General features: G+C 37.1%; 1 protein-coding gene across 7 annotated transcripts in view; it reads left to right on the top strand.

Moving 5' to 3' along the window:
- WDR33 (WD repeat domain 33) overlaps positions 1-27427 on the top strand; it is a 122513-nt gene that overhangs the window by 75827 nt on the left and 19259 nt on the right. For 3 of the 7 annotated variants that reach the window (XM_059166520.1, XM_059166519.1, XM_059166521.1), the window contains exons 8-13: positions 22482-22608; positions 23779-23933; positions 24024-24102; positions 24564-24674; positions 25029-25123; positions 25317-25403. In XM_059166520.1, the coding sequence (XP_059022503.1) occupies positions 22482-22608; positions 23779-23933; positions 24024-24102; positions 24564-24674; positions 25029-25123; positions 25317-25403 (654 nt within the window). Of the gene's footprint in view, positions 1-3967; positions 4085-6017; positions 6325-11317; positions 12202-16544; positions 16824-22481; positions 22609-23778; positions 23934-24023; positions 24103-24563; positions 24675-25028; positions 25124-25316; positions 25404-27427 lie in introns of those variants that run through there. The other 4 variants (XM_059166525.1, XM_059166523.1, XM_059166524.1 and 1 more) reach the window with 4 other exon arrangements.

The raw sequence follows: 27427 nt of genomic DNA, 5'->3' as shown, positions 1-27427 counted from the left end.
ATCTTGGAGCTTTTGGTAGAGCAGTAGTAGCAAATTCTGAGTTTGGTTGATTTGGACACAACTAAGGGTGGTAACATTTCAAAATAAGATTTTTTTCCTAAAGACCATTAGAAGAATGTTTTAAGTTTTAAACATACTATATTGGACTATCATTTAGATCTTACTTACCAAGTACAGTACATTTTGCATAGGAAAAGGGATTCCAGAGTTACCACAGATTTCAGGATTAGTAGGGAACTCCTCACATAACCATTTTTTATCAGTGTCTAAATTAGTGTAGATACCAGGACGTGTCTTCATATTATTTAGCCATGTAGGTTTGTGGTACATTCCCTTGGTTAAAGTTCCTGGATAAGGTTTTGTGTTTTGAAAGTAAATCTGTGCAGCAGCCCACTATCATGATCCCCACAGAATTATTTATATATATTATTTATAATAACCAGTAGATTTGCATATATATATCTAATTTATAACTATCCATTTACCAGGAGGATTGATGTAGATTAATTCCAGTTTACTATGTCTTTTTATAATTAATGATGACTACAAGTCTATTTGCAGTATGTCATTTTTTTTCCCTATAAAATGGGATGAGTAAATTTTATTTTGTGTATTGTTACCTTCAAAATTTAATGATAGGAGAATATATTGTAATTGCTGTTTACAGTGGTAAGTGACAAGGAAGCAGAACCTTACTACTATCGATCCTCTTCTCCAGCTGCTTTAGAATTCTAGGTACAGTCGTAGTTTTTACTTGGGGCAGTCATAACTCATCTGAGAGTCAGCAGTTCTGGCTTTGAGTCCCAGCTCTGCCACTGAGCAAGTGTCTCTGAGTTTGTGTTTCTTCCTCTGTCAAGTGGGGCTAATGATACCTACCTCACAGGGTTGTTGTGAGGATCCCAGAAGAAGTACACAGAAGATGCCACTGCTCACGTGGCAGGCATGAAGTAAATATGTGTTGCTTAAGTTGCATATGTGCAAGGAAAGCTGGTGTAAAGAAAGTGACATATTGAAGTGAATTTGACTTAAAAGGAGTTTGGAACTGATTAGGAAAGTTATTATAAAGGGTTTAAGAGGAGATGATTAGATCAACTGTTGGGATGGGATATTATACACGATCATTCTATTTTCAGTAAGGGTTCTTAGGATTAGAAGTGTCACTGATAAAATCAATTGTATTGTAAGCCACATTTAAATAAATAACATTGAAATATAACTATGACTTTTTTTTAAAGCTTTATTTGTACAAGTCCGCATACTTTGCTTCCACTGTCATATCAGAGCCACCGTATTCCCTGAAGGCAACACTTCACTCCCACCATTCCTCTTGCACTGTCCCCCAAATTCTGTTCTTTTCCTTTGTTTATGGCTTGCTTGTTTGCTTTTTGAATACCTAACAATTTGAGTCTTCCTGAGAACCACTAGCTGGTTTTTTTTGAGTTCTAGTTAGGTCAGTTGATACTCAGTGAGCATAAGATACACTGCGTTATTCTACAGATCTATAGCAGAATCTTCCTTTCATTGCTGCTTTTTACTAGGTTTACAATATCCTGAAAAAATATAAAGTCCAAAAAAACATGATACATCTTTGTGGTGTGAGTTGTTTATTTGGGCATTTTTTTTTTTTTTTTAAGATTTTATTTATTTGACAGATCACAAGCAGGCAGAGAGGCAGGCAGAGGGGGAGGGGGAAGCAAGCTCCCCGCTGAGCAGAGAGCCAGATGCAGGCCTTGATCCCAGGACCCTGGGATCATGACCTGAGTTCAAGGCAGAGGCTTAACCCACTGAGCCACCCAGGCGCCCCTATTTGGGCATTTTTAATAGACTTTTTAAATTTAGATCAGAATCTACTATTTCATTGTTAGAGATATTTATATAACTGGCACTGTGGTCACTTTGTAAGTCCTCATTTATTCTGTTGTTTAGTCTTCGATTTTTCTCCTTTTATTGTTGTCTTTAAAAATAAGTAGTGAAAGAAAAACTCTTCAAGCACAGTTAAGTTTGCGAAGCCTTTACCTTGCCACATGACTGAATTTTTATTCAGTGTGATGGCTAAAGATGGAAATTAACAGAAACTGAGAACGTCGTGGTCCCACACACCCCAACATCACACTACTCCCACAGAGTGTAGACAGGCAGTGTTGCTGCAGATACTTGGCTAACCAGCATTCTCTCTCTGGGAAACACTGATGACACAATTCAGTGACTATGGGCAGTCGACTAGCAACGAAATTTGTAAACTGTGGTCATACATATGCGCACATGTGTTTTTCAGAATACAACCATTAGACTGAAGCCCACTATCAATGTGTTCCCACTAGTTAAAATGGATTTACTTTGTTCTTTCCACATCTTGTTGTCCTGTCCCCAGGAATATGACAGATGATAAAAACAAAAGCAGACTGACCACATAACAAACAGTTAATTGATCTATGTGGGGATATCACTTGCAACCTTGGCTTTATTAGCAGTGTCATTCTGTAACCAACCAAGCTGAAGACTAAATGCAGCATTAAGATGCATTTTTTTCCCATCAGTCATGCATGGCAAGGAGTATATTCTGTATCACATGGAAGTAAGATTCGGAGAGTACTGTAAGGTCTGGATTCACACTTTCCCACCATGTGCCGTATGGAAGGCTGAGATCTGTGGTACAACAGTGTTGGGGGAACAGAGGGGTGGAAAGGTAAGGAAAGATCTGGGTGAGATTAATGTGGAAGTTATCTTCTTGAGAATTTTCTTCCTTTACAAAGGTAATTAGTAAACATTCATGGAAAGTTCACACAAATAGAAGTAAAAAGTCAGTGTCTCTACCCTTTTCCAATCTCACATCCAGAGTTCATCACTATTCTATTAATGGTGTGTTTGTTTCCACAGTTTTTAAACCTATACAAGAAGATACTTTAAAACAAACAGACAAACTAAAAAAACTACATGAAATGGGATTATACCACATACATAAATTCTTTGCTGTTTTGCTTTTCTTATAATACAATATATCATAGTCATCTTTTTGTATCATTACTACCCTGGATTTGTTTTGGTAACTATAACATTCCATAGCATGTATCTGCCATAACTTACTTAACCATTCTCATTGATGTTTAGGATTTCCAAGGTTTTTACTAAGAGTTGTATACTAAGCTTTCTGTAATTTGTATTTGCTGCCACTCATGTAAATTTTCCTTTAGGATAGACAGCTATGAACCTGGTGGATCAAAGAGTATGAACCTTTAAACTTTTGGGAGATACTTTTTAGTTGTCCTTATGGTCCTGGAGTCATTAATGATAAAGCTTAAGGATGTTGTGGTCTAGCCAAAAACTAAAGATAATACAGGATTTTTCCACCACTTAAGAATGTAATCTTATTTTTAAAAATTATAATCTGCTCACATGGTAAGGTGTTTTTTCCAACATCATAACAGGATAGAATTTGAAATGTGAAAATCTGCCAATCCTTGACCACTCGCCAGAGATAAGTTTTTAAACTAACTTGTTTTTGTTCCTGTGGTTACCATCAGAATTTAAAATAATACATTTCATGGTATATCTGTATGACTTTGTGTCTATTTACTTCTTTTCATGAAAGATGAAGAGTTTTGTGTACTTACACCACCAACTGTGCCTTCTGCCTCCTGGGTTTTATTACACATTGTGGTGGCTTTGATTGTTTTCTCTAGCTTTTAATGTTCTTAGTTTGTTAGTTTTTGGGGCCATCAACCTGAGGCAACTTCCCTTGACTTACTCACCATTATGGTAATGAAGAAGTCCATGCCCCTCAGTGTCTCTCTACTTCTTTCTCCTCTCCCTTTACTTTTAGACATTGTCAGGAATTTTAGTTTCGCTTCATTTTTCCTTGCAATTTCTAATTACTTCCTCTTTTTTTGTAATGTCACTAAAAACTCTTATCATAGCTTTTATTTTAATTTATTTATTAAAAAAAAGATTTTATTTATTTATTTGACAGAGATCACAAGCAGGCAGAGGCGAGGAAGCAGGCTCCCCGCTGAGCAGAAAGCCCGATGCGATGCGGAGCTTCATCCCAGGACCCTGGGACCATGACCTGAGCCAAAGGCAGAGGCTTTAACCCAGTGAGCCACCCAGGCGCCCCTTATCATAGCTTTTTTTTTTTTTTTTTTTTTTTTTTTTTTTTTTTTTTTAAAGATTTTATTTATTTATTTGACAGACAGAGATCACAAGTAGGCAGAGAGGCAGGCAGAGAGAGAGAGAGGAGTTAGCAGGCTCCCTGCAGAGCAGAGAGCCCCATGCGGGGCTCGATCCCAGGACCCCGGGATCATGACCCGAGCCGAAGGCAGAGGCTTTAACCCACTGAGCCACCCAGGCGCCCCTTATCATAGCTTTTTAAAAGACTTTAATTTTGCAGTTATATTACATGGATTTTTTTTTTTTTTTTAAATTTTTGAAGACATTCTGTAGCTGGTTCTCTGACTTTTTGCTCTGCTTTGAATTGTCTTCTGTGCCAGTGTCTGCAGTCATACCGGACATAAAAAATTTTCCTTTAAAGAAACTGCTTGGAAGTAAATTTCAAAATTCTTATGTGTGGCGAGATGTATAATTTGCCATCGTGCTTGACTGTTTGTTTGGGTTGTGAATTCTTGGCTCTAAATCCTTTACCTCAGAATTGTGAAGGCCTCCATTATCTATCAATATCAGATGCTGTTCTGATTTTCATTATTTTGTCTATATAATCTGGCTTTCCTCTCTGAATGATTTTGAAATGATCTCTCTCTCTGGGAACTTCTGTTTTGCTGTCACCCACACTGAGGTGTAAGTATTTTAGACATCTGTCTTTTTCCACTCGCTTTAATCTACAATTCCAAATCTTTATTTCATTCAAAGGGTTTTTCTTTTTTCTTTGATTTTCCAGAATACTATCTTCAGTCATGCCTACCCTGTTATCTAGCCCTTCTGATGAAATTTTTATTTTAGCCACTGTGTTTAATTTCCAAGATCTAGTGGTTCTCTGGTATTTTCATTTTTCATAGTGACTTGTTTTGTTGTTTGTTTTAAGTGAATATACCCCTTCACACTTTTAGCATAAGAATTGGGGTATTTGAGTGGTTTGGTTTGGTCTTATTCTGATTTGTTTTCCCTTAATCTTTTTCCTGGCCTTTCTTTTTCTTCCTGTTTGACTTTTTTCAAATGTCTAGTGATCCCTGGTTGGTTAAATTTGAATGAAGATTTGTATTGGTAGATAAGTAGCTCTTCCATTTCTTTTACAGTTTGAGTAAGGCCATTTACCCAAAAGGCTTTTCCCCTGGATAGTAGCCCTCACCATGGACTCTGTGTGTGTGTGTGTGTGTGTGTGTGTTTTAGTGAGCTGGGTGGGAGGAGTATGTGGTAACTGCCACAAGCCACAGTTAAGTGGATTGTATTGTGAGGTGGAATGCTTGGTTTACATCACTCTCAGATGGGATGGCTTTCTCTTCTCTCCCTCATCTTTCTCTCTACTGTCTCTTCTCTATTGCTCTTTCCTTCTGTTCTTCCTTCAGGTCTTAGCATTGGCACAAGCTTTGTGCTGCTTTCTTCTCCAGTCTTAAATCCTATTGGGTTTCTTCCAAGACTTACTTTGCTTTGTTTAGAAAGCACTTGTCTGGCTTTAGCTGAGGGTAGCTGTTTTATATAAATGAGAAGTCAGCAGGGGCCTGGACAAGTGGCTTTATAGAGGGTTCTGTAATTATCCTCATTACAACATCACAGCCTTGGTCACTGAGCTGTCATGGAGCTTAGAGCCTCCTCCCTTCCCCCCAGGTTTATCCCTTTTGGGGTTTAAATTCATCACCCTGAGATCAAGAGTCACATGCTTTTCTGATTGAGCTAACCAGGTGCTCCTGTCTTTTTAAGGCCTCTAACAGTCTTCTCTGTGTTTTGGATTTTATTTTTTTCCATTCTGGTTTATTCCTCAGTAATAAGCCCATTTCTTTTTGGAAAATGCTTACATTTGGGTTAAATTTCTTTGAATTTTTAAAAAAAGATTTTATTTATTTATTTGGCAGAGAGAGACCAAGCAGAGAGCCCGATGTGGGACTCGATCCCAGGACCCTGAGATCATGACCTGAGCCGAAGGCAGAGGCTTAACCCACTGAGCCACCCAGGCGCCCAATGTTTTTGAAATTTTAATAAAATTAGTGGTCAGTATCAGTCTTGGGAAATAAGTACATCCACTGTAATCCTTTGAAAGTAACTTTGGAAGGGCCTTGCATACACCATTTCATTTAGTACTAAAATCATCATTTATTTCAAGATATAATTTCTTTTTCACATTAGTGACCTTGAAACAATTTGTTACTTTCCTCCTGGTATTCCTACTTGTATCGTTTTTCCATTCTTAAGAAATGATACATATTTACTTTTTTAAAAAAATATTTTATTTATTTATTAGAGAGAGAAAGAGAAAGAGAGTATGAGAGGGGAGAAGTCAGAGTGAGAAGCAGACTCCCCGCTGATCAGGGAGCCGGATGTGGGACTTGATCCTGGGGCTCCAGGATCATGACCTGAGCCAAAGGCAGTTGCTTAACCAACTGAGCCACCCAGGTGCCCCCGTATTTAAGTTTTTAATCGTGTATTTGAAGGTTGAAAGAATTCATGGCAATGGGTGATTTAGAGGTAAGTAATTAAAGTCACTGAAAGACACTTGAGTTAAACCTCATATCTTTCCTGTAGGTCTCTTTCTCCCTAGAAATGAGTTAATATTCTTTAAAAATAGAAAAAAATGTAGAGAGAATCATTGAACATTTACTCCATAAATATAAAAATAAGTCTGTTTTGGAGACTGCATTTTAGGCTAGTGGAATCAATAGTTACCTGAAAATATTACCCATCTTTCTTAGTTACTTAAAACATAGACAAAGTAATAAAGGCAATGGTGACTCCCATTTTAGACTTTCCAGTTCTGAGAGAGAAATGGCATTAGATCCAGGCTAATCTTGGATGGGTTGGATGTTGGTAGTTAGAGCTCAGTGTTCTTTTCTCAGAGGTCATTTGAAAACTGAAATTTAGCAAAGTTTTTTTTTTTTTTTTTAAAGATTTTATTTATTTATTTGACAGAGAGAGATTACAAGTAGGCAGAGAGGCAGGCAGAGAGAGAAAGGAGGAAGCAGGCTCCCTGCTGAGCAGAGAGCCCGATGCGGGACTCGATCCCAGGACCCTGAGATCACGACCTGAGCCGAAGGCAGCGGCCCAACCCACTGAGCCACCCAGGTGCCCCAAAATTTAGCAAAGTCTTAAGAAGTCTTACTTTGTGGGAGTATTTTTAAATCAAGCCATTTTCTGCTTTCCTATCCTCTGTCATCGTAGGAACAGCTCTTGCTGGATAACTAACTATGGAAATATCTGTCCCCATGGTGAAATTTTTGAAGGCAGAGATTGGATCAAAATAAGAGCTTTTTTTAATTGTCTATTCAAAATGGGTACCAGGCATGACACTGAATTATTTATATATCTCATTTAATTTCTGAAATAACCTGTTAGTTGAGTAACCTACATTTTACACTTGAAAATTTTAAGACTTAGCAAGGGTTAAATAAATTACAGAAGCCCATAACTGGTTAAATGACATCCAATTTTTTTTTTCTTTTAAAGATTTTTATTTATTTATTCGACAGACAGAAATAACAAGTAGGCAGAGAGGCAGGCAGAGAGAAAGGGAGAAGCAGGCTCCCTGCTGAGCAGATCATGACCTGAGCCGAAGGCAGAGGCTTTAACCCACTGAGCCACCCAGGTGCCCTGACATCCAATGTTTAAATAGGTCAGGTTTAGTCCAAATTTTTTACTGTCAAGCTTTGTATAGCATATGAGCACTAAACAACATACCAGTATGAATTAAAGTATATTAAACATATCCTTTCTTTGATTTCAAATAATACTGTACCTGTGCTCCTATTGGACAAAGCTAATTTCATCTCTTGTTTTTTTCTTCCTATGAGAGGGAAAGTACAGTATAGTAGAGTTTATGTAGAAATGACAATATTTGTGAATCGGTCTTGATGGTGCCCAGAGAGGAGGGCAGAATTAAACATTGATCTGTTTTCCCTAAGAATATAGTTTTGGTTTTTAATACAGTATGCATAGATGTATTTTTTGTTCTTTTGGCATTTCATAATTCATTCATTCAGTAAAATACAAGAAGATGGCAGGTTTTAATCACCTCCACAAGGAAATGCTGGTATTCCTTATAATATGTCAAGTTTAACTTAAGGTAGCCTGGATTTTCACATTTCCTAGTAAGTATTTATTACTTGGTTTCCACATTTGTAGAATGGTAAAGAGTTCTTTTTTTCTTTCTGAGATCTATGGAGAAATTAAAATATTATTTATCTTCATTTCATGCTTTTGTTTATAATGAGGCATTGGCTGGGTAGTGAATTCAGTTTCCCCCCACTTCAGCACTGTCAGGATCTTTTTCCAGTCTTCTTGGAGCCAGTGTTTTTTTTTTTTTTTTTTTTTTTTTAAAGATTTTTTATTTATTTATTTGACAGAGAGAAATCACAAGTAGACAGAGAGGCAGGTAGAGAGAGAGGAAGGGAAGCAGGCTCCCCGCTGAGCAGAGAGCCCGATGCGGGACTCGATCCCAGGACCCTGAGATCATGACCTGAGCCGAAGGCAGCGGCTTAACCCACTGAGCCACCCAGGCGCCCGGAGCCAGTGTTTTGATGAGAAATTTTATGATAGTTTGTAGAATGTCATGCAATTGGGATTTATCTGATGTGTTTCTCATGATTGGTTTTGGTTTTATGGGATTTGGGGAAGAGGATCACAGAATAAAGTGTCATTTCATCACATCACAGCAAGGATATACATTATCAACATGATCTGATATTGACCTTGGTCACCAGGTTGAGGCCATGTTGGAGTTCTCCAGTGTAAGGCTACTCTCTCCCCCTTTTTTCATAGTGTACTCTTAGGAAGGAAGTCATGAAGCAGAACCCACACTTAAGGGGTGGGGAGTTACGCTCCACATTCTTGAGGGTGGATTAACTATGTAAGTTATTTGGAATTTTCACGCACAAGAGGCTCAACTCTTTTCCTCCTCCTTGTTTTTATTCAGTTATTTATATCATTGTGAACTAATGGGTATTTATTTATTGTTTTTGCTATGCTGGAAGCTAAGTAATATAACCAGCTCCCAGTTAACTTTATTTCTGCTTTGAAACATAAAGGGAAAAAATTGTCAAGATCCAATTGGAGTGTAATGCCATCTCAGATTACTTATGTATAGAAAAAGTTCTTAATAACAGCTTGAAATTCTGGGAATTGTACGATAGACCCTGCCTCTAGCAGTTATTTAGGGGTTCATGTAACCTTATTCTGATACAGGTAAATTTCTTTAACTTTGTAACTGTTACCTTCCTTAGTAGTAGATGAATAAGATTATATAGGAAGCTACATTTCCCCAACATGCAAATACACCCAAGTACATTCTGGCAAAACAGAGATTCATAATATAGTTGTGCATGGCTATGATTACCATGGGGGCTAATTAATTCTAGTTTGGCCAGGATTGTGCGTTGCTCTCATGTAACTAAACCTCCGATTTTAAAACACAGTGTCCTTATTCTGGCCAACTGAGGGTGATTAACCAGTTTACTGTTTTAATATATTTTTTTCAGAAGGAAGGCTTTCCCTAGAAATGCCCTTAAGTACCATTTAAAATTTCTTGTTTTCCTTTTTGATCCTGCTTTGTCTTCTTTATTAAGGCTTTCTTTCAGTCATGGTTCTTTTCATTCTTGGCCAAGGAGTCTGCTGGCACCGATGACTCTATTGTTAATGTAGCAAAGAGCATAATGTAGCATACTGCTCTTTTTGGTAGTCTTGGTATTGCCAAACCTTCCCATCATTCTTTTAAAGTTTTTGTTTTTGCTTTTGTTTTTTACACTTTCTTTCTAGTTTTTCAAGTGATGATTATATGCTTCTTTTCTTGACTCTTTAAGACTGTTATACCATCTATATATTACTATTTAATTAACGAATGTGTGCAGAAATGTTTGCTAGAAAACCTTGATGTCTGATTACACACATACATACACTCTCCCACTCCCACTCTGTGCACACTTTCTTATAAAGGACTTTGTAGTTGGTTTCTACCTTGTGTTTGGGATACAGGTATTTCTCACCTCAGACTAATGGCTTATGTCCTTTGTGATACTGGTTGTTAATATTTGGGACAGTACAATAACAATGAAGGTTGAAAGAATATTCAGTTGTTGCATTCCTTCCCTTTAAACGTCTTTGATGAATATTCTCCAAACTAGCTTTTAAAAAAAAAATCCTTTTAATTAAAATCTTAAAAAAAAAAGGGCTACAAAGGGTAATTTGCTGTTGGGCAGGAAACATGCTGCAGAGTCACTTCTTTCTGGTTATTACAACAGAAGAATATAGAGGATCAACATTCATTTCTATATACTCTCAGGCAATGGGTTGAGAAAGAAATGGAGATTTTCCTGTTGCATCAGTCATCTGATTATTTTTCTCCCTTTCATAGTTTTCAAGATTTTTCTACATACAATTTTTAAAATTGACTCAAATGGAAATTGTGCTTTTCTCTGTTATATCCTCCCCCCACATTATTGTATAAGTTTAGTAGCAGTCCGAAATGGAAGTTTCAGCAAAACTTACGGCTGCATATGTTCTTATTGGACCAGGAATTATTTACATGTCATATATTCATTAAAAATTTTCACGTTGATGCCAGAAGTAGTTACATGGCATTAATCTTATGAGATGTATGCTTACTTACAGTTTTTTTAAGAAAAAGATTTTGGAGAGAGAGACAGAGCAGGGGAAGGGGAGGGGCAGAGGGAGAGAGGAAACAGAATCCCAAAACGACTCAGGCTCATCCCAGGACCCTGAGGTCACGGCCCAAGCCAAAATAAAGAGTTAGATGCTTAAGCGACTCTGGCACTCCTTAATTTCAGTTTTTAACCTACTTGACAGTTTCTTTTGGTTCAGCCTTTGTCAGTCTTCCATGTAAATACATAGTACAGTTAAATAGAAACCATTTACTTGCATATGCAAATTACATGTGTGACTTAAGTAGGAATCTGGCAAATTTATTATGTTTCTACATTCTTGTTTCATTTGAGTTTTTTTGTTTGTATCCTGGATACTCTGACAGCATATATTTCACATTTTTTTTTTATAACCTGATAAACACTTTTGCGTTACCATTCAACTGTGTCAAATCCTTACATTTTGACCATGCTGATTTCTGAAAATTTTTAAAAAAAGAATCCATTACAGATATGGTTAAAAGTCCATTTATGCACCTCTCCCTAGTGCCTTTCCTCTTTTTCCCCAGAGGTGTCTACTCTTCTGGATTTAAGCTCTTCATTGCCAGACAACAAAATAAGCTAGCATTTCATCTTCTGAGGGATTTGGAAGTGCTTTGAGGAAAAAAGACTCATGGTCACATTCTCACCTGCAGATTTGTAATTTATATTGGAAGCACTGAAGGCTCTCAGACATGGAAAAAAAAACCTGTTAATTTTTAAAATTCAGCACTGTACAACTCTTTGACCACAGAACCCCTTCACCCAAGATTTCGTGCTCTGTTGTGGCTTTGAACATGCTTCCTGAAAAACACTGCCTAGAGGTATACTGTTCCATGATTGAGTTTCCATTTAATTTTATAGATTTTTACTAATGTCACTTTCTAGATATGGATGAGAGAAATACTAATACTATCACTTTCAGTTGATAATGACTGTTGGATTAAGCTTAAAATTACTTTGCTTTAAAAAAGGGAGGTAAAATGATAATAAATTGCACATTCATTGGCCAGGGTACAAGTTAATTATGCTGTTTCATTTTTTTAAATTCTTGAGTCTGCTAATCTATTGAATACTGAAATGTCTGGCTGTGGACCATGGCAACAAATATCCTTTGCCTTAAACTGATCTGTTACATTTTATGTTCCTGTGGCTGGAAGTAGACCGAATTTGTTGTTAATGTTTGACACATTTTCTTGAATAACAGTTCTTCAACTGTTAATGTACAAGATGGTACTTGAAATCTTTGTTTGCTTTTTTCTTCCTGTATTAGAAAATCTGGTGCTTTTTGTAAGTTATGTATAAAAGAAATTTTTCTTAAGATTTGTTCGTATACTGGTTTGATCCAGGAAAAATAAAATGGGAAAATGGACACCATTTTTGACCTTCAAATAAAACTATATATTGGTTTTCAGACTGTTCACCGAGCCTTGGGGTTATACGCATTGTCTTAAGGCAGGACGTTTTACCTCTGTGGGATGATAGGTCCCTTAGGATCTCATGAGAATGTGAAGGAGAGATGAGGTTCTTGAAAAATACACAGAGGGACAGTTTTTACATACAATATCGCAGAAACCGGGGAACCTCTTCCTTGAAGGAAGAGTCCAAAAACAGACCTCTTTCCCTTGCTGGCTTGTAACTCTCACTACACCTTATGGTTCTGAGATAGGAAATGATAAACAGGAAGCCTCCATTTTCTACAAAAACACATCTGGAACTGTTCACCAAATATCTAAAGACTAAAACATCAGCCCTGTTGTTAGAATTTTAGGTTTTATTAAGGAGTCTCTGCATTTTATTTCTAGGATCTCCCTTAAAACACACACACACACACACATACACACACACACACACACACACACCCAAGCAGGTTTTGTTTTCATTAGTTAGGAAAAATTGTTTTGCATTCTGTACCTTGCTATTTTAGGCATAGTTGTGTAACATTTTTGTTTTTTAGTTTTTAAAAAAATATTTAAGAGTGAGTGAGCACCAATGGATGGAGGAGCAGAGGATGAGGGAGAAAGACTCTCTGCTGAGCAGAGAGCCTGATGCAGGGCTGCATCCCAGGACCCTGGGATCATGACCTGAGCTGAAGGCAGACCCCTTAAGTGATTGAGCCACCCAGGCGCCCAGTGTAACATTTTTTAGAAGAGATTTTTCTGTTTTTACTTGTGGAGAAAAATCTCTAAAGACCCTGCACTAGTTGTTTTGTTAGCTTAATTCAGTCTTTATTCTGAAAATTTTTATTCTAGGTATTAACTTTCTTAAAAGTTATTGTACCTGCACTATATGATTCTACAAATATTTCCCCAGTGTTCAGTCTTCATTTTGTTTGGTGGTCACATATTTTAGAGATCAGGCATCCAAAATAGGAGCCCAATGAAGGTTGCTGTTATGCACACTTATTTTGAATTAATGAGCCAGTGAAAGAGCACATAAATGAGCATGTAAAGGAATGATCAAGTGGAATAAGTAAAATCATTTTCCTCCCATTTGGTATAAATTCTAATGTACAATTAATTGGGTTTTTTTTTGCAGTTGATTATTCTGAAGTAGTAAGTTAAACAACCCTCAGTCAGATACAGTTCACAAACCAATGCCACCAGCCTCCGAAATGATGCTAATTCTGTTACTATTCATTTAGTTAGGACCAAAGAGAGTGTAAGCTAGCTAAGAAATATGCAAAATTCACTCCCTCCAAAGCTTAATATCTAAAAGTAACCCCATATGGTGAGATTAATTTATAATTTCTTTGGGTGGGGTTGGGGCATGGTTGCCACATTCCTTTCTTCTTTTTTTCTCCTCACATTCCTTTATTTTTAACAAGACCCCACTCTTCAGAATCAGTCTAATTACTTCTTAGAAAGGTAAAAGAAGTAATTTTCTTTGGCCAGTACCATTCAGCTTTATTTATATTTATTTATTTTTATTATTATTTTTTATTAACATATAATGTATTATTAGCTCCAGGGGTACAGGTCTTTGAATCACCAGATTTACACACTTCACAGCACTCATCATAGCACATACCCTCCCCAATGTCCATAACCCAACCACTCTCTCCCTACCTGCCCCCCCCCAACTCTCAGTTTGTTTTGTGAGATTAAGAGTCTAAAAGAAGTAATTCTTATTTATGTATTTATTTTTAAATTTTACCCCTAAATTCTTTTCTTATGTAGTTCTGAGACTTGGAAAGGTGTACAGAATTTTGTCTACTACAACCTCCTCAGTTACATTTGATTAATAAATGAAACAAAAGGAACTACAGATGACCCTTGCCACAACAGGGGTTTAGGAGTGCTGATCCCTTCACTGCAGTCTAAAAACCTCGTATAATTTTTGATTCCCTAAAAACTTAACTACTGATAACCTACTGTTGACCAGAAAGCCTTACTGGTAATATAAATAGTTGATTAACACATATTTTGTGTATTATATGCTGTTTTTACAATAAAGTAAGCTACAGAAAAAAATGTTAGCAAGAAAGTAAGAAATAGAAAACCATTTATAGTACTGTACTGTATATCAAAAAATATTTGCATGTAAGTGACCCTGCGCTGTTCCAACCCCTGTTCAAGAGTCAACTGTATTTTGCCACTTAATTTGGATGTTATATTTAGTGAGGTGAAGGGAAGATAGGAATAGGAAGAAAAATCGGGGCACGTCTGGGCATTGGCTTAGCCCTTTTAGGCCTCAGTTTTCTCTTAGGTAACAATTTCAGGGCTGGATACCTTTGCAGGTCTTCCCTAGTTCTAGTAGCAATTGAAGATACTTTTTTGTTGTTGTTCATTATGTAGCAGAATGAATAATACAATCATGAGAGTGTAAGTAGAAACTTCCTTTAAAATGGCTAATTTTAGTTTAAATCAGTGTTGTCCAGTAGGACTTTTTCTGATGATGGAACTATTCTAGATCTGTGTTATCCAGTATACTAGCCAATAGTCACATGTGACCTTTGAGCACTTGAAATAATGCTATAGAGAGTGAAAGAGGAACCTAAATTTTAACTTGGATTAAGACAAATTTAGGTAGCCATGTGGCTGATAAGTTACTGTATTCGACAGTGCAGGTGAGATTCTTAAGTATTTGTAAATATTTAAAGGGAATTCCACACATAGATTTATTATGACACTCTTGATCTTCATGTAATGATTTGCACTTGCAATCTCTTAATTTTAGAAATTGGCAGTTGCACCTCCAACTTTCAATATTTAAATCTTTCTTCCAGCATATCCTCCCTTTCTAATTGCAGTCAAGAATGGATAGGTACTATGACCTTTACCAGGGATCCTGGAGTCTTGGTAGTAGCAATGCTCCTGTATTGCTAGCTTTTTAAAGCTGTTAACCTACCAAGAGTTTATGTGTTTACCACAGTCTCCCTGTAGACGCCTGTCAGTTCCCTGCAAGGCTACACCTTCCTTATACTGTGTTAGGCTTTGTAGTATCTGGAGAGGGTTTGATGTTGAGAATTTTATCTTTATATTGTCTTATGGGCTTGATTCTGAAATGTTTTAATTAAGGGCCACTTTACAAAATGTTGGATCTTCCACTGACAAGCAGTTTTTAGTCTTAAAATCTTGAACTATCAACAAGATGTTGTTAGTACTAAAATATCTAGGTCACTGGACCATAAATTTACTTGAATGAATTTTGTAGTAAGTCTGTGTTAATTGCTTCAGTATTGCAAACACTAATTACATTCTTGAAATTTCCATGTTTGGGGGTCACAAAGAATTTTGAATGGTTCTATTCTGAACTTCTGGACCTTTGAAGTGATAAAAATTAGTATAGAGACATTCTTTTGGGTTAATGGTTAAATTGATAAGCTATGTGTTTGGGTCTTCAAACAGTTATTCTGTGAGAGAATAATTCGTTTAAAATTAAGTTTTAATATATGGCACTTAGCTCACAAAACCCATAATATTCTTGAAACTTCATTTAGTGATACTGAGTCTGAGAACTGTCTGAAAAAGTGCATCCCCACTGAGGCTTTGAAGCACATCTTTCTGGGACCACAAGCACTGGTTCTGTATTGGCAAACAAAGACACTAATTAGTATCAGTCATTCTTGAGGCTTGAAATGAGAGAAACCAAAGGCAGTTGCCATTAAGTAAAGTAATAAAAGAGCGTTTAAAAACTTCATGCAATCCAAGAGTAAATGCCTTCTTATTCTCATAGCATTTCTTCTCCCTAAAAAACTATTAACAGTTTAACTTTTCTTTTTTACAAATTGGACTAAATTACATCTTGCTTTTCTGTTTGTACTTTTAATTTTATTTATTTTTTCAAAGATTTTATTTATTCATCAGATGGAAATCACAAGTAGGCAGAGAGGCAGGCAGAGAGAGGGGGGAAGCAGGCTCGCCACTGAGTAGAGAGCCTGATGCAGGGGTCAATCCCAGGACCCTGAGATCATGACCAGGGCTTTAACCCATTGAGCTACCCAGGCGACCCTGTTTGTACTTATTGAGGTATAAGTTACATGTGGTAACATTCAGCCTTTTCTTAGTTATACAGTTCAATGAACTTTGACAAATACATATACTGTAATAAAGGTATGTAACATTTCAGTCCCTTCAAAAAGTTTTCTCTGCTTCATTTTTGTAACCACCACCATAATCAGGATATAGAACATTTCCATCATCCCCCAAAAGTTCCCTCTTCCTGCCTCAGTTTTAACAGCTTTATAGTACTTTATAGTACTCAGTTATATGGATTTACCTTAATATTCTTAAATAACCCCTCATTGATTTTTAGGTGTTTCCAGTCTTCGAATTCAAGCAAGGTGAAACAAACGATCTTTGAAAAATTTTGGTGTGATTTTACAGCTACAGACATAGGGTAAATTCCTAGCAGAATTAAGACTTGTAACATTTTGATAGATACGGCCAGATGGCCTCCCTCCAAAATTGTACCAATTTACTTTCCAACCAGTTGTGGGTGACATTGTCTGTTCCTCTCTTATTATCACTGTGTCACCAAATTTAATTTTTGCTAGTTTGATAGAGAAAATATAACCTAGCAAAGTTCCTTTTTTCCCTCAATTTATTTCTCAATTTAATTTCTTATTTTTTTTCTCATTTTAAAAACAACAGAATTTATACACACATAAATCTAACCTGTGTTATTTGTGATGATAAATACAATGTAACATTAGAGAAAATGTGAAAACTTCACCTCTGTTTCTGGTATTTCAATATAGTTTTCATTTGCTACTTATTTGCATCTACATTTTTGAACCTATACATTTTTATAATCAGCCCCATGGCATATGCACGGTTTATGCATGTATTAGTTTGTTTGCTGTTTTATTATTTATTTATTTTTCAGATTTTATTTTAAAAATTCATTTATTTTTAAAGATTTATTTACTATTTTAGAGGGAGCGTATACATGAGCAGTGGGGGGGAGGGTAGAGGGAGAGAGAATCCTGAAGCAGACTCCCCGCTGAGTGTTGAGCCCTGAGCCCAGATGGGGGGCTGGATCCCAGGACCCTGAGATAATGACTCAGCTGAAATCAAGAGTTGGACACTTAACTGACTGAGCCACCCAGGTGCCCCTGAGATTTTATTTTTGAGTAATCTCTAGACCCAGCGTGGGGCTTCAACTCAGAACCCTGGGATCAAGAGTCTCAAGTCCCACGGACTGAGCCAGCTGGGCACCTCTTGTTTGCTGTTTTGTTGTTGTTGTTGTTGTTTTTAAAGATTTTATTTATTTATTTGACAAGGAGAGAGAGATCACAAGTAGACAGAGAGGCAGGCAGAGAGAGGTGGGGAGGCAGGTTCCCTGCTGAGCAAAGAGCCCAATGTGGGGCTCGATCCCACGCCCCTGAGATCATGACCTGAGCCGAAGGCAGAGGCTTAACCCACCGAGCCACCCAGGTGATCCTTGTTTGCTGTTTTAAAATGCACTTTAGGGGCACCTGGGTGGCTCAGTGGGTTAAAGCCTCTGCCTTTGGCTCAGGTCGTGATCCCAGGGTCCTGGGATCAAGCCCCGCATTGGGTTCTCTGCTCAGCAGGGAGCCTGCTTCCTCCTCTCTCTCTGCACGCCTCTCTGCCTACTTGTGATCTCTGTCTGCCAAATAAATAAATAAAATCTTAAAAAAAAAAGGCACTTTATTTCATGAGCATTTTCTTTTGTTCTAGAATCCTCATTTTAATAGTTTTTTGTTCTTTTTTTGGTCCATGACACAGTTCATTTAATTTATCCCACCTCTGAAATTTGTTTTCATTATTTTGAGCAAAGTTTCAACTGCCATCTTTTAAATATAAAAGTTTAAAAAAATCCTTTAAGTTACTTTCTTAGGATAAATTTCTATTGGTCTCATTGTTCTGGATCTAAATGTGACATGAGAGGGTACAGTTTTATTGTTTGAAATAGTTTTTCTCACTTCATTGGGAATTCAGTCACTTTTTTTTTTACTAAAGAAGAAAGCAGTTGCAAATCAGTTGCAAAGTTGTGCATCTGTGCCAGGTTAAGCTATTTATTTTTCCTCCTTTTCATTTGAAAAAATATAAAAGTGATATGTGCTTCTTGTAATGATTTCATATCCACTTTACAGAGCAAACAGTCCTTTGCTATTTAGTAAATTAAATTTTTTTCATTGATTTTTTTCCCCCCAATGGATCATTCCTATGTTTCAGTATTTAAAAATTAACAAACAGTATACAGTGAAGTCTCCTTACCCAGTTCCCTCTCTTGGGGGCAATTAATGTGATGATTCTTCTGTTTTCTTTCTGTTTTTCACATTTTATGCATATTTGAGCAAATGCATGTGTGTGCTTTGTGTATGTGTATGTCTCTTTTTAAGCCATAAATGTTAGCATGATGCACATTTTTTGTACATACTTTCTTAAATAAGTCTTTTATTTGTATTTAATTTTAAAAAAGTAGATGACCCATGCATGTGGTTCAAAAATAAAGTAATGTCAAGACTTGAATAGCTGCCCTCCCATCTATTTCCTGTCTGCTATCTCTCAATGAGTCTTTCTGCATATAGAAGCAAATAGGAAGAGACTTATTTTCTTTTCCTCCTGTAACTCTTAGACTAACCTTTCCACATCTAAGGAGGCAGAATAGAATAGGCATTAAGAGCTATGAATTGGGGGCCAGCTCCCTGCATTCAAGGTATCTGCTCTGCCACATATCAGCTGTGTGATCCTGGGCAGATTGCCTAACCTGTCTGTACTTTGTAATTTTCATTTGTAAAGTACTAGTCAGTATACATACTTTGCTTTGAATAGTACCATACATGTAAGAAGTATGTGTGCTCACTAGTAGTAGCAGTATTTTTATTATTAAGGACAGTAACCAATAAAATAATATCCTAGAATCTGTACCAATCAGTTGGATTTATATTTAGTGATATGTATGGATTTGGGTAAATTCATTTAGCAGAATAGGATAGATGAGATTCCTCACTTGCTTAGGTTCTACTTGAATACTTTTTATTTTATTTAAAAACTTTTAGAAAAGATTTTATTTATTTGACAGAGAGAGACACAACACAGCAAGAGAGGGAACACAAGCAGGGGGAGTGGGAGAGGGAAAAGCAGGCTTCCTGTTGTGCAGGGAGCCCAGTGCAGGGCTTGATCCCAGGATCCCGAGATCATGACCTGAGCCAAAGGCAGTGCTTAACAACTGAGCCACCCAGGCGCCCTCATTTAAAAAAAAAAAAAAAAAAAAATTAAAGGTTTATTTATTAGAGAGACAGAGGGTTGGGGGAGGGGCGGAGGAAGAGTGAGAAAGAAACTTAAGAAGTCTCCCCGTGAGCATGGGGCCTGACACTGGGCTCAGTCTCATGACCCTGAGATCATGACCTGAGCTGAAACCAAGTGTTGGACACCTAACCGACTGTACTACCCAAGCACCCCCCAAATACATTTTAGAAAATGTCAGAAAATAATTCAAAGCAGCTCAGATGTATTTTTGTTGTTACTTTTTTTTTTAGCGGGGTTTTTTAAATCTTTTTTTTTGCATACAGTTCTTTAAACTAAACATACTTTTATAACAAAAGCATCTCAGAAAAGGTGAGGGTAGAGGTGGCTGCTAAGAGTATGAATTTTTTCTCCATAATGCATCACATTTTAAAAGTGTTTTCTCATGTATTTTCCAAATTTGTTTAAAATGCACACATATCTCTACATAATATTTAATTTTGAGTGATAGTGACCCATAAAGCTTTTTTAAAATTCCCTGGCCATATCTTTTTAGGGTCAAATTGTTAATGGCATTAAAAGTTCTTAGGATGGGAGGTGCCTCCTTAGCGCAGTAGGCAGCGAGTCAGTCTCATAAAAGTTCTTAGGATGGGGGCGCCTGGATGGCTCAGTGGGTTAAGCCTCTGCCTTCAGCCCAGGTCATGATCCCAGGGTCCTGGGATCGAGCCCCACGTCGGGCTCTCTCCTTGGCCCGGAGCCTGCTTCTCCCCCTCTCTCTGCCTGCCTCTCCGCCTACTTGTGATCTCTCTGTCTCTAAATGTATCTTTTTATCTAAAGATAAAAAAATCTTTTTAAAAAATTGTTCATTTATTTATTTATTTGACAGAGAGAGAGGGAGAAATCACAAGTAGGCCGAGAGGCAGGCAGAGAGAGAGGAAGGGAAGCAGGACCCTGGGATCATGACCCGAGCCGAAGGCAGAGGCTTAACCCACTGAGCCACCCAGTAGCCCCTAAAGAAAAAAAATCTTAAAAAAAAAATAAAAAAGTTCTTAGGATGCCTGGTTGGCTATGTCAGGAGAGGATATGATTCTTGATCTTGGGCTAGTGAGTTCAAGCCCCACAATGGGTGTTGAGATTACTTAAATAAATTAAAAACAATAGCAACAACCCTGAAAAAAAAGTTCTTAAGCCAAGCAAGGACTGAAAGACTGAATTGTATTTCTATTTAATCTTTCCATCCTCAGTTCTTTTTCTTGATAAAATCAAAGCAACACAACACCTCTTTCCCTTTTTGCATCTTCAGATCCCAGTTATAAAATATATGTTCACTGTAGAAGATATAAAAACAAACAAGAAACCCCAAAAGAAAACATAAAAACAGAACAGGGAAATAAGAATAACCATATTACCTCTACTCAGCTTAGTATTATTTCTGTTTAACAGTTTGGTGTCTAGACTTGCATTTTTCTCTAGATAGGTGTGCATGCACACTCATGGTACTGATCTCCCTTTTACAGTGGTGGCATCAGGAATGCTGCACACACTGGGGTTTTTCTTTTTTCAATCGTATCATGAATATTTTAATTAACAAATTAGTATAGTATCATTTATAACAGGTGCATCATATTCCATTGAGCACATATGCCATACTGAAATATATTTTGTAATATGTTTCCTATTCAAGGGCATTTAAAAATAAACTATCATTAAACATTTGTGTAGGCAAATCTTTTTCGACATTTGTTGTTTCCTCAGGATAAATTCTGAGGTATGAGGTTCTCAGGTTATCGGATAGGTATGTTTCTCATGCTTTGGCATACATTGTCAAACTGTTGTCCAGGCAGTTGGTATTTCCCTACATACTTGCCAGCATGGGGTCTTAAGTCCATGTCTATTTGAGAAACAAATTACTCCCCTTCTGAATTGGTGCAAATTCACTTCCCATTGCCTCTAAAATCATCTCTTCACTCTTCCTTCTTCCCTCTCTTGCTATTCTTCCATATCCTTCCTCCTTCCCACCTCAGATTTCATAGAAGCTGGATTTGGTCCTGGTTGGAGAGGGACCAGTTTCAAATACTCTTCACCTCACTTTTTACCTGCATTGTAGGGCATTTGCTATATAAAATCTTTCTGAGGCTTTTTCTGGACAGCCCTGATTTTTCAAAAATTAGTTACTAATTTCTTTCAATTGTAGAAGTTCTGATTTTCACTTTTGTGATTTTTAGTATCAGTTAATGTGTTCCATTTGTTAAGTGACCCTATGCCTTAGCACAGTGATTGAGAGAACTATTTCTGGAATCCTGTAGATCAGGTTCAGATTCCAGCTCCTGTTCTTGTTGACTAGCTTTAGAAACTAGGACGTCTTACTTAATCCCTGCAGTCCTTCTGTTTCTTTTCTTCACTTGTAAAACAAATAAAATGATAATACCTTCCTCAGGATTTTGTGAGGATTTAAAAAGGTGATGATTTTAAATATTCCATCATGCCCTAACATATTAGTAAGCACTCCACAGAGTAGCTCTTACCATCATCTCATCTGGTATGTGTGTAAATGAAGCAGGAATTGTTTTTCTCCTTTTTCATTTTAGTAAATGGAATTCCATCAGAAAGAATATTTTTCCTACTGCCACATCTAGAAAGCGCTGGCATGTGAACCTGAATTTAGGACTTTTGATCTATAAGGACTACTTCAAAGTGGGAAAACTATAGAGTGAATGACAAGAATTGTGACAAGCTTTAAATATGGGGCTTGAGTGACACAACTTCTAAAAAGCTTTGGCCAGCCAGAAGTAGGCAAGAAGATGAGCTTAGTTGCCTGAGAAGAGGAACTGTTCCTGTGCATCTTGACCTCAAAAGAGGTTGCTCTATTCAAAAGTCTTCCCCACACAAAACCAAAAGAGCCTTTTCAAAAAGGTTAAGGTGATGGAGTACTAGGATCAAAACGTATGATAAGTTTGTCTGCTTTGGTTTAAATTAGAATGGAGTGTTGCTTTAAATATATGACTGATTAGGTTTTATTTCTACTTGTTTCCAACAGGGCATGGTGCAGATGTGAAATGTGTAGACTGGCATCCAACAAAAGGGTTAGTTGTTTCAGGAAGTAAAGATAGTCAACAGCCAATCAAGTTCTGGGATCCCAAGACTGGGCAGAGTCTTGCAACACTGTAAGTGATAGGAACCACACCTTGGTCCCTAAACAAAGGGGAACAAGACTGTATTTTTTAACTTTGAGCCTTTTCTCATCCTGTGTATTCATGAAAAACTAGGGTACACAACAGATGAACTTGTACCTAGGGTCTAATTATTAATTAAATATGATTTTTGTTCTTCCATATGTATCTAAATTTAATTTGGGTATCCCTGGGAGTGGGGCAAGGATGAAGATGAAGAAAAGGTGGTTCTCACTATCCTAGGTTGTGGTGTCCTTGTGATACATTTTGGCACTCTATGTAGCTAAGGTGGCACCCACTTACTTACTAGATACAGCCCAGTCTTCTTCATCTTACCACATCTATTTGTAGAGGAAATTTCCCCCCAGTTTTGAATCAGTTCTCATCTTCTGTTTGAGGTGCTTACTTACGATGCAGCCTCATAATAAAGTTTGTCTTTTTAAAATTACTTATTATTATTATATTTTATATTACAATATATATTTTATATTATTATATTTTACATGATTATTTTTTATTATTATCTGTCACTGTTCATAGTTAAACAAACATATTATTAACATGTGTTTTGACCACACCCCTGCATCCTGGTCCTTCTGACTGGAAAGTGAGCCAAATCCAGAGCTGGTTGGAGCAAGGCTGCCTTGTTACATAACTCCAGTGGCCACAACCAAATAGGACACATTGTGACTCCTTGGAGATGTGCATTTTGTAGGCCTTGATTTGTAGTGTTTTTAGTTCAAATTAACCCTCAAACTATCCTGTGCTCTTTTTTAAATGCTTGTCTTAATGAGAGGAGTGTCACTGAATTTTGAAAATTTAATGAGCTTTATTGAATATTAATTTATGTGTTCAAGTGCTTCCCCTGCTTTACATATAAGCTTTTCTATACAGTTGAAGCTCTGCTGCTGTTTTCATTGGTTAATGAAAACTGTACTTAGATAATGGACATTAAGAAGCAATAAAGCTTGTAACATAACAAGACCATGTTAAAAGTACACTTGAAAGAAATAGGTCAGCCACAAAAATAATGTCCAAACCTCTTGCCAAGAGGCCCAACCTCTTGTGTCTTGACCCATGTGCTTTTTAACAAAAATGGCTGTTGTGTCGATTTATCCTTGTTTTGAATTCTGACAGATTATTTTCTTGGTACTTTGTTTCTAGTCATGCCCATAAAAACACAGTAATGGAAGTGAAATTAAATCTCAATGGCAATTGGCTACTCACTGCATCACGTGACCACCTCTGTAAACTTTTTGATATCCGAAACCTGAAAGAAGAGCTTCAAGTCTTCCGAGGTCATAAGAAAGAAGCCACAGGTCAGTGGTTGTGGCATGCTTCTCATTCTATTACCTGTAGTCTGTTGAGATCCTAACAGTTTTGCCTTTGCCCACGTTTTTGTTTCACAGCTGTGGCCTGGCATCCTGTTCATGAAGGACTTTTTGCCAGTGGAGGGTCCGATGGCTCTTTGTTATTCTGGCATGTGGGGTATGTGATAACTTATCAAGTAAAGAAGTTGTATATTTTATGAAGAGAGCACCTAAAAGTGTAAAACATAATGTCTTTTTCCTGAGTGTTCATATGTCCTATATCATAGACTTCCTGCAGTTTTCAATTCTGTAAACTCAGCTTGGAATAGAAAAATTAGCACCTTTATTTTCAGATCTAGAAGTCATTAAGGGAGATTAAAGCAGTTTCTTATTGGTGAATTCATTCTCCAACCACTTTTCCCTCTGAAGTACTCCTCAGTAAAAGAATACATTGTTGATGACCAAATGAATACCCCTGAAACACAAGGAACTGACCAGATTCAAAGTAACAGGCTTTGGTAGATTTACCAAAGCAAAAGAAAATGTCCAGCATTTGTTCGAGCAAAAGAAAATGTCCCTTTTTTTTCTTCCTTTTTGTTAACTTTTGTGAAAAGACTTCTTTCTGTGATGCTATTACAGGGTAGAGAAGGAAGTGGGTGGGATGGAGATGGCCCACGAAGGAATGATCTGGAGTCTGGCTTGGCATCCTCTTGGACATATTCTCTGCTCAGGTTCAAATGACCATACTAGGTAAGCTTTCTATAAGAAATAACAAGGACTTATTCTCTTCATGGAGCAGCAGAAAATGAAGATTTATATTTATTGATAGATTAATATATTTGTAGTCCAACTTCCTAGGAACATGTAGTGGTTTATTGTTAAGTATGTAATAATAAGAAATAATGTATTGAGAATGACTTTGTTACTTGGATTTTGGTTTGCCTTCTTACTAAAAAAATATTTTGACATCTTAAATTTTTAGAAGAAAGTCACTATAAAACTTTGTTATGTTTACTGGTGGGTTGTTTGGTACTCTTAAGTGCCCAGAAATATACTGAAACCGTCCTCCTCCCCTTACCCCTCCAATCACTTTTATTTTGACAGCAAATTCTGGACCCGAAACCGACCAGGTGATAAAATGCGAGATCGATATAATCTCAACCTATTGCCTGGAATGTCTGAAGATGGAGTAGAATATGGTAAGATTCACATATTTATCCTTCTTTGAAATGTGATATACTCTTATTAAAGCGTTATGGAAAAGATTATATAAAACTAAATTTAGTTTCATAGTTTACTGATTGATAAGGTTTCATTTTTATAAAGTGTTCATTTATTGGGCCACTATGTTTATAAAATCTCTGTTGATAATAGATGTATTCCTATTTATAGATGACCTTGAACCTAATAGCCTGGCAGTAATTCCAGGAATGGGAATACCAGAACAACTAAAATTAGCTATGGAACAAGAGCAGATGGGTAAGAGACATTGTACCTATGTGTTTTATTTTTATAAAATTTTGGGAGGCGCCTGGGTGGCTCAGTAGGTTAAAGCCTCTGCCTTCGGCTCAGGTCATGATCCCAGGATCCTGGGATTGAGCCTCACATCTGGCTCTCTGCTCTGCAGGGAGCCTGCTTCCTCCTCTCCTCTCTCTCTCTCTGCCTCTTTGCCTACTTGTGATCTTTGTCTGTCAAATACATAAATAAAATCTTAAAAAAAAATTATTTTTTTTGTAGACCTGTTTTTTACCTTCATGATACTAGATTATTTTAAAAATGCCAAAATAGTTTATGTTGAGACATGTTGATAAAAGTGATATAAACTACATATTTAAAGTCTGTTCTTTCAAAAATGTGGTTTTCTCTTTTTTTTTCTTTTTTCTTTTCAGTGTTCCAGAATTCATTGTTTATGCACCACACCCAGTGCTCCATGCAATACGTGCCCTCCGTAATACCTACCCCCAGGCTCACCCAACCCCCCACCTCCTCCCCCCAAAACCCTGTTTGTTTCTCAGAGTCCACAGTCTCTCATGGTTCATCTCCCCTCCAATTTCTCCCAACTCACTTCTCTCCATCTCCCCATGTCCTCCATGTTATTTGTTATGCTCCACAAATAAGTGAGACCATATGATAATTGACTCTCTCTGCTTGACTTATTTCACTCAGCATAATCTCTTCCAGTCCCGTTCATGTTGGTACAAAAGTTGGGGATTCATCCTTTCTGATGGAGGCATAATACTCCATAGTGTATATGGACCACATCATTTTTATCCATTTGTCCATTGAGGATCATCTTGGTTCTTTCCACAGTTTGGCAACCGTGGCCATTGCTGCTATGAACATTGGGGTACAGATGGCCCTTCTTTTCACTACATCTGTATCTTTGGGGTAAATACCCAGTAGTGCAATTGCAGGTCATAGGGAAGCTCTATTTTTAATTTCTTAAGGAATCTCCACACTGTTTCCAAAGTGGCTGCACCCACTTGCATTCCCACCAAAAGTGTAAGAGGATTCCCCTTTCTCCACATTCTGTCCAACACTTGTTGTTTACTGTCTTGTTAATTTTGGCCATTCTAACTGGTGTAAGGTGGTATCTCAATGTGGTTTTGATTTGAATTTTCCTAATGGCTAATAATGAACATTTTTTCATGTGTTTGTTAGCCATTTGTATGTCTTCTTTGGAGAAGTGTCTATTCATGTCTTCTGCCCATTTTTTGATGTGTGATTATCTGTTTTGTGTGTGTTCAAATTGAGTTCTTTATAGATCTTGGATATCAGCCCTTTGTCTTTACTGTTATTTATAAATATCTTCTGTCATTCCGTGGGTTGCCTCTTTGTTTTGTTGACTGTTTCCTTTGCTGTGCAGAAGCTTTTGATCTTGATGAAGTCCCAAAAGTTAATTTTCACTTTTGTTTCCTTTGCCTTTGGAGACATATCTTGAAAGAAGTTGCTGCAGCCGATGTCAAAGAGGTTACTGCCTATGTTCTCTTCTAGGATTCAGATAGATTCCTGCCTTATCTTGAGGTTTTTTAAAAATCCATTTTGAGTTTATCTTTGTGTATGGTGTGAGAGAATGGTCGAGTTTCATTCTTCTACACATAGCTGTCCAATTTTCCCAGCACCATTTATTGAAGAGACTGTCTTTTTTCCACTGTATATTTTTTCCTGCTTTGTCGAAGATTATTTGACCATAGAGTTGAGGGTCCATATCTAAGCTCTTCACTCTGTTCCACTGGTCTGTGTGTCTGTTTTTGTGCCAGCACCATGCTATCTTAGTGATCACAGCTTTGTAGTAAAGCTTGAAATCAGGTAGTGTGATGCCCCCAGTTTTGTTTTTCTTTTTCGACATTTCCTTAGCAATTCAGGGTCTCTTCTGATCCCATACAAATTTTAGGATTGTTTGCTCCAGCTCTTTGAAAAATGCTGGTGGACTTTTGATAGGAATGAAAGTACAGATTGCTCTAGGCAGTATAGACAGTTTATCAATGTTCTTTCTTCTTCTC

The sequence above is a fragment of the Mustela lutreola genome, chromosome 3 (genome assembly GCF_030435805.1).
Source record: "Mustela lutreola isolate mMusLut2 chromosome 3, mMusLut2.pri, whole genome shotgun sequence".
Classification (NCBI taxonomy): Eukaryota; Metazoa; Chordata; class Mammalia; order Carnivora; family Mustelidae; genus Mustela; species Mustela lutreola.
The sequence above is the reverse complement of the archived record's forward strand: the minus strand, read 5'-3'. Positions and strand labels throughout refer to the sequence as shown.